At 37.7% G+C, this 12,701-nt stretch overlaps 1 protein-coding gene across 1 annotated transcript in view; it reads left to right on the top strand.

Annotated features, from left to right (window-relative positions):
• Positions 1–12,701, top strand: part of pcxa (pyruvate carboxylase a) — a 117,170-nt gene that overhangs the window by 24,268 nt on the left and 80,201 nt on the right. The window contains exon 8 of the mRNA XM_058757338.1: positions 464–582. Coding sequence (XP_058613321.1) covers positions 464–582 — 119 coding nt within the window. The remainder of the gene's footprint in view (positions 1–463; positions 583–12,701) is intronic.

Raw genomic sequence — 12,701 nt, 5'->3', positions numbered from 1 at the left:
ATTGAAAAGAAGAAATTGTTGAATAAAGTCGTTATTTTTTGTGCACGAAAAGTTTTGTCGTAGCTTCATAAAATTAATATTGAACCACTGATGTCATATGGACTATTTTAATGATGTCCTTACTACCTACAGATGTGTTGCTGTCTATGTGGGTTCAGAAAGCTCTCAGATTTCATCAAAAATATCTTAATTTGTGTTTTGAAGATGAACGAATGTCTTATGGGTTTGGAACAACATGAGGGTGAGTAATTAATGACAGATTTTCAATTGTAGGTGAACTATCCCTTTAAAGATTATTTGCTACAAAACTCGGTCATCACACCATGTGCCAAATAAAATTTATTTTTATTTTTATTTCATAGTATTTTTTTATTTTATTTTTCATGAGAATGTAAATTGTGCCTGTGAAGCTTTGAAAAGTTTGTAATTCTTATAGCTCAGTTGGTTCCATCTCTTCCCTCAGGTCGGTTATGAGAACGCAGGCACAGTGGAGTTCCTGGTGGATAAACACGGTAAACATTACTTCATCGAGGTCAACTCCCGTCTGCAGGTGGAGCACACAGTTACCGAGGAGATCACAGAGTGAGTGTCTCTCTGTCTCTGAATGTATCTGTCTCTGAAAAAGAATGGTTTGAAAATTTCAAATCAGTCAGTAATGTTGCAGTGTATCTCAACGATTTTAGTGTGTGTGTGTGTGTGTGAATGAATGTATGAATGAATAAAAGTAAAACTCTTTTTAATTCATCTTTGAATTTTTGTGCCAGTGTTCTTGACATCTCTGAGCCCCACAAATAAATATATATATATATATATATAATATTTGTATAATATATTTTTCTACAAAACCGAGTGTTTATAAAATGTATTTTTTACCACCTGACTGTCTGACATTTCGATTCTGAGAAGATGTGCTTTTTTTCACAAAATAATGACTCAGCTAAATATTCGTTGACATTTATGAAGACATTTTGTGTGGCCAAATGCAATTAAACTTGCATAACTGTGGGGCGATGTTCAGCAGCCCCATAACACTAATTAACACTCAAAATTTGTATTGTACTCCGGCTGTTAAAATGTCAGTGTCGAAAAAACATGATAATAAGTGCAAGGCATCATCATCTTAGACCCTTTGAAACCTGTAAGATTCTCAGTGGGCTTGTATCTGAAACGCATCCTTCCTCATTTTAGTAAAAAGCTCACATAGAAGTGTGCCTTGGAGGGGAGGGAAGTGGTTTGTTGTTATCTTTTTCATCCCAGAGGCAAAAGACACATAGAAGGAGAGTGAAATGTGCTAGTTTAAATATAGAGGTTAGAAAGGTGATTATTCTAACACGATGCCAACACATTTTTTTTATATGGACTCAATTAATTTTGGGCTGAAAGGAAACAGGAAAGATTATTAAAAGCTCAAAGGATTAATTAATGTGTCAGAATTTTAAGTTTGTACACATGCACTCTTGGATGAAAACCTGTGACTCTAACCTTTCTGGACAATTTTCCATCTTTGCCTCTGGTTCCGATTTAGTGAATTCGTGGAGCGTGACTGCCTGTGCAGACGTACCAGGGCTCCATTCATTATAAATGTCCATCTTGTCGCATGAAATTGAAGCTGTCAGCTTGCAATTGGCATCGCGTGGCAACCCAGCTGTGAGCGAGAGGCCTTGGAAGCGCATATGACTGTAATGAACTTGATTTCCAGCTCTCTAGCCAGCAGTGGGGCTTGTATGCCAAGACCTTCACCAGCAGCCACCTTCTGTTCCTCATACTGAGTCACTCTACACCCCACCTGCTCTGCTAACTCGCTGGCTTTCACGCTGGTCCAGGATCAAGTCTTCACACTCATGCTTCAGATCTGAAACTTGACCAGTCGATCACACCATGTGCACCATGTGTTGTGTCCAATGCCTGTCCTTCTCACTCTTTTCAGCATGTATTTTTATGTTGTATAAATTATCGCTAATTTCACAATCCAAAATTAAGAAGTCAACATCAGAATAATCTGGACGATTTGAAATCTTTTGATTTTAGAAAGTTTGGTCTCACTATTTACTATGACTTTCAACTCGTTGGTAAGGTAGTTATTACTGTTAAGTATTAGGTGGGATGTAAAATTTGGTCATACAGAATATGTGCTTTATAAGTGCTAATAAACAGCAATATTAATAATAGGCATGTTAATAAGCAACTAGTTAATAGCAAGAATTGGTACCTATGCTGAAGGGTACAGAAAGTTTATACTGGATAGATTATTTTTGTAATTTGAAAAAAGTAAGTTTGTCAATTAAAAAAAAAAACAAGTATAATGCAAATATAATAATAATCTGTGTAGAAAGAAACAATAAAATGGCAAAAGAGGTATGAGCTTAATATGAATTGCTGTTCAAAAGTTTTGGGTCAGTAAGAGTTTTTTTTAAAAAGCCATTTCTCATTCTCATCAGGACAGTAATATTGCAATATTATTACAGTATAAAATATTTAATATATATATATATATATATATATATATATATGTATCTTACTGCTGTGATGGCAAAGCTGAATTTTCAGAAGCCATTACTCCAGTTTTCAGTGTCACATGATCCTTCAGAAATTATTTTAATATGCTGATTTGTGCTCAAGAAATATTTCTTATTGTGAAATTTTAAAACTGTTGTGCTGCTTAATATTTTTGTGGAAACCATGATACTTTTTGATTTGGATTCTTTGATTAATAGAAATTTATTTGAAAACACAAATCTTTTATAATATTATAAATGTCATTCAGTGTCGCTTTTGATCAATTTAATGAGTCTTTGCTGAATAAAAGTATTTTTTGAAGAAATATTTACTTGACCCCAAACTTTTAAACAATATTTTATATTTATAATATACATTTTTGTACTATTTTTTTTTTTTTTTTTCTAATAATACACCTCCCTCTGTTGCCCTCCGTTAAGGTGACTGAAATTTGCATTATCATTTGGCTTGTTTTGCTTTTGAAGCAGTCTGTATTGTCAGATGGGTTTATTAAAGCATGCAAATGACAGGAGTGCTTTTTCAGTTGGTTTCCTTTGTGTGTGTGTGTGTGTGTGTGTGTGTGTGTGTGTGTGTGTGTGTGTGTGTGTACTGTAGGCCTTTAAAGCACGACGAAAGGGCTGGAAAAATAGGTTCTGTTTTGTGAGCCATTTCAGACTCCAGTTATGCTTTAAAAACGGTCTCATTCCTCCTGACCCTTCATGCTCATTACTCTTTAATTGCTGGTGTGTGTATTGTTGATCCTGAGACAATCATATTCAGCTGTGTATTTGTATGCAGCTGGTCTTTCGTCTGTCCCTCTGTCTCGTTCTCTGTGTCGGTGATATGACCTTCATTTGGGCACAGTAATTAAGATCAATTACCCTCTGCCACTCTGTCGCTCCATGCCACTGGCAAGGTAATAAAATATGCCAGCTGCCCATAATTACCCATCATGTTTTCATAATTTGATATCTCCTCCATCTTTCTGTCATTCCTTCGGGTCAGAAAGTCTTAGGACAGTAATAAGACCGCTGACCATGGTGATAGTTGGTGGAAAAATACAGCTGTTTAGTACTAATCTGTTCCTGTCAGTTCTGGTTTATTGTTTCACTATCATTCTCTTAGACAAATTTACAGTCCGTCTAGTTTCTAATGAATATTGCTCACAAAAAATGGCAGGATTCAATCTAATTGGCTCTTTTCATTAGCAACTATCCTAAGCTGTGGCATGAAAGGCAGCAGACAGGAAAAAATAAGTCATTTCACACCAGAAGAAAGTCTGGTGCTGGTATCAACATTTATTGCAGTATAAGCCTGTACATTTAAGTCATGCCGGCTTATGTTGGTTTAAGTCATAACCTACATATTCTGTTTTGAAGATATTAGACAAGTGATGGGCTCTATTATGTTGTGTCCCACAGCCCTCTGAAAGTGCAGAGCAATAAATATGACAACAGAGTAAATTAAAGGGTTAGTTCACCCCAAAATGAAAATTTTGTCATTTATTACTCACCCTCATGTCGTTCCAAACCCGTAAGACCTTCGTTCATCTTCGGAACACAAATTAAGATGTTTTTGATGAAATCGGAGAGCTATCTGACCCTCTATAGACAGCAACACAACTGAAATGTTCCCAGGTCCAGAAACGTAGTAAATACATCAGTAAAACAGTCCATGTTACTGTGATCAGTGGCTCAACCTCAGTTTTGCGACGCTACGAGAATACTTTGCATATGGGAGGGTCAGAGAGCTCTCCCATTTCATCAAAAATATCTTAATTTGTGTTCTGAAGATTTGGAACGACACGAGGATAAGTAATTAATGACAGAATTTTCATTTTTGGGTGAACTAACCCTTTAATATCATAAATGAATATCATAAAATGCCTTAAATGAATGACTAATAGTTAACTAGGATTATCTTTGCATAGAGGCAGCCCTACAATATTCCAAAGCTAAATAAATAGCTATTCAATTGTGCATTAAATCTTTTACAATGTATTTCAAAAGGTTGAGTTTTTTTAATCTTCATATTGTAATTGCTAAGTAATATTTTTAACAATTTTATTTTAATTTTCATTTATATTTCCAATGTCTTATGTTATTATATTATATTAATGTAACTTGCAAAAAACTTCAATAAGCAGATAAAGGTCGTTTTGAGTATATAATATAAAATAATGTACTATAATATTGTATTACATTGTTATATTAAACGACACACACACACACACACACACACACACACACACACACATACATATATATATATATATATATATATATATATATATATATATATATATACTTTTCAGCATTTAGTATTTTTATATTACTACAGTTTTTATGTTCAGCTTTCTTATGTTTTCGTAATTATTTGCTTTTATTTATTTTATATTTATATATATTTTTATTTATGCTTTATTTCTAAAAGTTTTAGATAACTATACAAACACTGCTGCAAATTAATAAATAACTGATATGGAAAATGTAATTACATTTAAATTGATTTTTAAATTAAATTAAATTAACACCTTTTAATTAAATAAAATTTTAAGTTAAATTAAAATAAGCCTGACCCGTTGACCAGAACAAGCTTCTGCATGGACCAGACTTGATGCTGATGCTCATGCTCAAAATTCTGGCTACGCAAGACTACTCTCCCCATTTCTCCTTGATTATACAGAAGCCAACAAGTGCATGGCGAAGAGTTGATTGAGTGCTTCAATTCTTCACTCACTGCCTCCTTCCACGCCTCACAGCTGTGCAGTTATGCCATGACTTTTCACGCTCATTCTGCATTCATGTTTGTTTTCTGTGCGTGTGTGTGTGTGTGTGTGAGAGAGAGTGCATGTTCTTTGTGTTGGTATGTGTGTGGGTGCACTGTCTCTGGGTGACCCTGGTAATGGGTTTCTAATTACTTTGGGTTGTTGCTAAATTGCAGCTGCTCATTTGTATTGGTCCATTTTTGCAGGGAAGAGATTGGACAAGGGCATTAGGGGGCTTGGAAAGACGGAGTGATGGAGGTGCAGGAGAGAGCGAGGAAAAAGACACTGGGAGAGAGAAGCAAGATGAATGAGGCGGATGAACCTTTCTTACCTAACAGGGGAACGGGCCGAGACATTAGTGCATTGTTGTAGTGTGTTTTCTGCAAGCGTATTGATTTACTTTTTAATGGACAGCCAACTAATGGTATAGATCATTACGGGACGCGTGAGATGCCAAAAGTTTTAAGGGTGAAAGTTAGCCGGAGAGAAGACTTGGTAATTAAAGGTCAAATATGAATTTGAGGGGAATGGCGTAGGAGGACAGAAACTGATTGACGTGAGGTTTTTTTTTAAGCTGAATGTGGACTACCCACACGAACCCATTGCTCTCTCTCCAGGGGGGATTTCATTCCTTTGAGGGTTTGGTCTTATGACCTTTTGCTTGTGTAGTGTTGCATCAGATAATGGAGTGCTGTTTACTGTCAACGTGATTTTAGTTGTTTGGATTTGTTGTGGTATTGATGTGTAAAGCTTCTGTCCTTTCTGATTTGGCTTTGAATGGTGCAGATAAAAAACAAGCGCTCCTAGGGGGCCCTTGAGAGCCCTCTATGTGATGACAGAGACTTGATCCGTGCCAGCATCCCTCTCCAGGAGTGTTTGTGTATGTTTCCTTAGCAGCAGGTAACCATAGGCTGATCGGCTCAAGCGCTTTGTCAACAGCGGTGTGTAATCAGGCTGGTTGGACCCGACACCTGCACACACTTCTGACCAGAGATAAGACGGTGAGGGACAGTGTTCCCATTAATCTGCACAGGGGCTCAACTGGAAGAAATATTCAACACTGAAATCAGACCAAAACATTTGTGGGAAAAGACAAGAGATTTCTTGAATTTTAAGCGGCCACTCGATTGTCCTTTTGAATGTCTATCTGTCTGTCTATTTATCTTTCGTTCTATCTATGTGTCATTCTGTCGTTCTTTCTAGCTGTCGTTTTATCATTGTCATGTTTCCTAGCTGTCGCTCTGTCATCCTTTCTAGCTGTCGTTCTTTCATCCTTTCTAGTTGTCGTTCTGTTGTTCTGTTATTCTGTTATTCTTTCTAGCTGTCGCTCTGTTGTTCTGTCGTTCTTTCTAGCTGTCGCTCTGTTGTTCTGTCGTTCTTTCTAGCTGTCGCTCTGTCGTTCTGTCATCCTTTCTAGCTGTCGCTGTCGTTCTGTCTAGTTGTCGCTCTGTTCTGACGTTCTTTCTAGCTGTCGCTCTGTCACCCTTTCTAGTTGTCGCTCTGTCGTTCTGTCTAGTTGTCGCTCTGTCGTTCTGTCATCCTTGCTAGCTGTCGTTCTGTCTAGTTGTCGCTCTGTCGTTCTGTCATCCTTTCTAGCTGTCGCTCTGTCGTTCTGTCATCCTTTCTAGCTGTCGCTCTGTCACCCTTTCTAGCTGTCGCTCTGTCGTCCTTTCTAGCTGTCGCTCTGTCACCCTTTCTAGCTGTCGCTCTGTCGCCCTTTCTAGCTGTCGCTCTGTCGTCCTTTCTAGCTGTCACTCTGTCTAGCTGTTGCTGTTGTTGTCATTCTTTCTAGCTGTCACTCTGTCCTTTTTGTCACCCTTTCTAGCTGTCGCTCTGTCACCCTTTCTAGCTGTCGCTCTGTCACCCTTTCTAGCTGTCGCTCTGTCACCCTTTCTAGCTGTCGCTCTGTCACCCTTTCTAGCTGTCGCTCTGTCACCCTTTCTAGCTGTCGCTCTGTCACCCTTTCTAGCTGTCGCTCTGTCACCCTTTCTAGCTGTCGCTCTGTCACCCTTTCTAGCTGTCGCTCTGTCACCCTTTCTAGCTGTCGCTCTGTCCTTTTTGTCATCCTTTCTAGCTGTCGCTGTCGTTCTGTCTAGGTGTCGCTCTGTTCTGTCGTTCTTTCTAGCTGTCGCTCTTTTCAGTCGTTCTTTCTAGCTGTAGCTGTTGTTGTCATTCTTTCTAGCTGTCACTGTCCTTTTTGTCATCCTTTCTAGCTGTCACTCTGTCCTTTTTGTCATCCTTTCTAGCTGTCGCTGTCGTTCTTTCTAGCTGTAGCTGTCGCTCTGTCATCTTTTCTAACTGTTGATCTCTGTCTTGCTGTCGTCCTTTCTAGCTTTCGCTATCGTTCTGTTGTCCTTTCTAGCTGTTGCTCTGTCGTTCAGTCATTCTAGCTATTGTTCGATTTATCGGTTGTCCTTTCTAGCTGTCGTTTTGTTGTTCGGTCATTCTAGCTGTTGTTCGATTTATCGGTTGTTCTTTCTAGCTGTCGATTGTGCATGTAGGTACAGTATGTATGTGCATGTACAATCTCTAATATTGTTTTAATTTTAATACTTCTATTTAGGGGTGCAACGGATCGTAGATAATCCGTGATCCGTACGGACCAGTCCCCACGGTTAGGCACGCATGTGATTCGCGGATTAACAGTTAAATTTAACCAGTATAGACTGAAAGTTATAATTTGCACGTGTTTACCAATTTACACATTCAAGCAATTTCAGACCATTCAGATGAAGGAGAATTAGAATCGGGACTCGCGCGCCGTTTTCTGCTCTCAGCCGCTGCCGCACACCCGAAGCGCAGAGAGAGAGAGAGAGAGCGGCGCGATTCAGAAACCGCGTTTCAGACAACGGATGGATACATACATACACACACACACACACACACACACACACAAAGTTATATGAAAATACCCGTTTTGGCAAGTATTCTGGTAAACCAGTAGGTTATGTCCATGTCTTAAGTTAACGTATACAGCTGAGCTGACTAAAAAAAAACGAATGTGTGTCAGTATTTAGGTCCGTGCATTTAGTCTTAAAGAGACAGTAGCCTAGAAATACCTACTTCTGTCTTGTCTGCTAATCAAATAACACCACAGCTTTAACAAAGATCAATCTGTATTTAACTTATGCATTAAGCATTATTGTATTATAGCCTATAATTTTATGTTGGCTGTACATCTATGCTTGGAATTTGTGCAATTGTTCTTGTTGTATTACTGACTTTAGTAGTTAAGCTAGTAGTTTCTGCTGGGGTATAGAAGTGCTTTTAGTAATAAATGAAAAGCAAACTTTTTTATTTTTATTTATTTTTTTTGCTGATCCGAAAAATGATCCGATCCGTGACTCAAAATCCGTAGTATGATCCGAACCATGAGTTTTGTGATCTGTTGCACCACTACTTCTATTGATGTTAATTAATAGTCTTTATTATTAAAGGTGTGGTTGACGTTTTTTTTTTTTTTTTTTTCTTTCTAGGCTTGACTGTGTTTATGGGGTGCAGTCTAACATGTCAATGCTTCGTTTAAAAAAACAAACACAAAACCCCCGCATTTTTCACACAATTTACCTTTATTCCACACCGCTCTGTCCCTTCTCCTATAAACGCGCTGATCATTTCCTGCTTTTATGAAACCCTTCCCGAAATACGCACTGGGCTCAGATTGGTTAGCTGGTCCAGTGTGTTGTGATTGGCTAAACTGCCTCTGAATCCATTAGAATCGTTATAAGACAGAATCGTGATTCATATTTAAATAGATTTTAACGTGCACCCCTAGGGTGAATCCCATTTCTCTGTCTTACCCCTTCCCCTTACCCCTTCTCCTTAGTTTTGCGCGTTCACGTGAGAGTAAGGGCTATCCCAATTCTCGTTTTGATCGAGGGGTAGGGCTAAGGGGAAGGGGTAGATACCCCTTAAAACCAAGCATTTTCGCGAGCTTACTTGAAACCGAGGGGTACCCAGAACACACTGCGCAACCGGCAACAATCAAGTATTTTCGGCTTAAATAATTTATTTAAAAATTACGACAGTCTTGTTTTGTGCTCTAGACAGTCCTGTACATATATATTTGCAACCATGTTCTTAATTGAAACGTTTTTAAAAAATCGCTAGTTTGCGACGCTAACGTTACATTGCTGATTTGCACAACAGTCCCGCAGACTAGCCTTGAATGGACTCCATGCATGTCTACAGTTTTAACAAGTTTGTAAAACGATCCAAAGTTTGTGATCAACACTTGTCGGCTCTGGTGACGTAGCAACCAGCTAGCGACGGTGTATGATGACGTAACCGTAACCAAGTGGTGTCTCATTTCATAGGGGTATGTTTTCACCCCTAGCGCTTACCACTCGGTTTCGAGGGACAAGGGCTAGGGGTAAGACGTAGGGGAAGGGGTAAGACAGAGAAATGGGATTCACCCCTAGTTTTCTTCCTCTTCTCTAAAGCAGCGCAGCATGGCCGCGCCCCCTTTGTTGCATGTTCCCGGGGGCAGGGTTTGTCTGGGTTTGTGATGTCACAAACCCGGGAAGTAACTCGTTCGAATTTGCGATCTTGTCACGTTTTACAAGAAAAGATAATTGTCTATTTTGCTTGCATCTATACACCTTTCACGTTTTAAGACGAAAACAAAAGATGGATTTATTGTTATTCTTTATTAAAATGCACAATAACAATAAAACAGTAAGCTACAATGACAAACTAGCTTGCATAAGGTTTATTAACAAAAAAACGAATAAGATAAGGTAAACAGCAAAGATATCAAGCTTTTCAAAATGAAAACAAAAACAAGTAAAACTAAACTGGCTGTGGTGACAGTGCTTGCATGTGGTGTGTTTTTTTTTTTTTTTTTCACAAGAATACCAACATGTTTACCACCTCTGGTTTAAGAAGCAGTCTTTTACTTTACTTTAGCTTGAAATCCTCCGTCCACCATCGTTTCTTTAATATTCGCATCATTTTTTGCTGCACGCGGCGCACACCTTTGCACTAGTGCTAAACGCGGCGAGAATAAACCAGGCTCCACACCTGAAGCGCTCTCACTGATGGCGCCTCTCTTCACTTGATGAGTGAAATCTTACTTCTGCTCCAATGTGCCGACTCAGCAACACACGCTGTATGGAGCAGCGCAGATCATTCATTCATTCATTCATTCATTAAAATGAAAATGTTTCTGTTATTCTTAATATCGTAAATATATAATGTATTTTTATAAATATTATTGTTGTAGAGTTATTTTTTTTTAAATTATAAAAATGTATTATTATTTATATATTAAATGTTAGCTATTTACAATTATTAAATAACTTCTTTCTTTCTTTCTTTCTTTCTTTTCTTTTTCTTTCTTTCTTTCTTTCCACTCTTAAAATTGTATTTAATTATTTGGACCATTTTCTACCCCTGGATCTTTATACACAGTTAAGAGGAAAAAACTGAATATATCAATCATGTATTCAGTCATAATATAATATAATATAATATAATGTTAATATTAAAAAGTGTGTGTACATACAGATAATATTGTCACACATCAGATTTTGACATTCTCTTGGCTTGGATACTCAATTGTCGTCATATGTTGATTTCTTTCAAATCTGGTAGGCTCCTATTCAGGAGCATTGGAAGATTTTAAACATTGTGGAAGAACACACACACAGAGTCTATCACACGACAACACGGTGTCACTCAAGGGCTCAGTCTGTGTTGTATGACTGACTGGGATTGTTCCACTCCCACATCATTTCTGCATATGCTGCTGCCTGGCTTTGGCAATTAAAATGGAATAGAGAATCAGACTGAATATATTAACATGGCTCCCCCACCTCATCACCGAGCAGCATCCATCACCATTCTCATGCTGATCGCTGCAGTCGCCTCTGTTCTGTTGTCCTCCTTTTTCTCTCTGCTCTCTTGTTTTGTCTGTCTAATGCTCCCAGTCTTCATTGTTTGTGTCTCTCTTCAGCACTCTCTCACTCTTTCTCATCTGTCTGACTGTAGGCTGCTTAAATGCTGTGCTGTCTGGGGATTTGAAGGGTACATGATGGTAGTTAGAGGGTAGCAAGTAAGTGTGTGGTGGTGGTGGTGTTTGTTCTTTTTTTTTTGCTTGTAAGTGTGAAATGTAATTTTTCAGAAGGTATTGACCAGGACTGTGATTCATTTGTGTGTTACATGTTCCTGAATCAACATCCTTTGTTGGTCCTCAAACAACAGACCTAACAAATAAGCATTGCTGAGTAATATAAAAAGAAAAAAAGAGGGGGAAAAAAATGTGAAATTGCTATTAATGATTGAACCCCTTTTCTGAAGTGTTTTAAAAAATTTTTATTGCAGTGTAGTGCCATATTGAAAGTGATAATGTCAGTATATAATGTAATATTTGTAAATTACTTTTTCTAATACAGTTATATCATAATTATTCAGCACTGCTGTTTTTAAGTCACTTATTTGTAATATATACACAACTGTGTATATAAAACACACACACACACACACACACACACACACACACACACACACACACATATATATATATATATATATATATATATATATATATATATATATATATATATATATATATATATATATATACATATACATACATATACATATACATATACATATACATATACATATACATACATATACACACACACACACATTTTGATTCAGCTGCCACTTGTTCTTGGATAAATCACAGATTTTTTTCTGAATATTGAAGTTGCGTACATTGGCACTTCAATGGCAAAAGACATAGAACAACAACTCTTCAACTCTTCTGCTTAAAAAATAGTTCAGATTGCCATTCAGTTGAAGATTGAAGATGCTGATGACACACTTAAGAAAAAGTCTATTGTATTATCCCACATAATGCACCGTTGCCTGGGATTTAAATGCATGCCAGGCAAAAAGAGTCACAGACAGATGAGTCATTGCTTAAAATGCCACTATTAGTGCATTCTCATCTCATTCTGATGCTTTTAAAATAGGTTAGTTATGAAACAAATATGAAATTCTCTTCTGGATCTATGGCAGATCAGGATATTATATATTTTGGAAAGTTTGGTAGGCGATGCATGTTTGCTGAATCAGATCCTGTTCATATAATAGTGCAGTAATCCTTTTAAGTTATTGTTTCACATTATTACGGAAGTCATTCTAGCTTTCCAGGCATGGATTGCTTGGAGTAAGTATTGCTATGGGAGCAGTATAGATGCATATAGTCAGGAGAAGCTTGAGCGAGAGAGGTAAGGGAGCGTGGAAGTGAACATTGTGCCCTTGAGACTGGCTCAGTGGCCCCTTATAGCTGTGATTTTATGAGTACATTGAATCCCAGAATCTGTTTTCACTGCTGCAGATTATTCTTCTTGTCTAGCTCTGAAAAGCCAAACTGCTAAATGGATTATACATTGATTATACACTCTTGAGACATTGTGAATAAACA

The sequence above is a fragment of the Onychostoma macrolepis genome, chromosome 21 (assembly GCF_012432095.1).
Source record: "Onychostoma macrolepis isolate SWU-2019 chromosome 21, ASM1243209v1, whole genome shotgun sequence".
Classification (NCBI taxonomy): domain Eukaryota; kingdom Metazoa; phylum Chordata; class Actinopteri; order Cypriniformes; family Cyprinidae; genus Onychostoma; species Onychostoma macrolepis.
The sequence above is the reverse complement of the archived record's forward strand: the minus strand, read 5'-3'. Positions and strand labels throughout refer to the sequence as shown.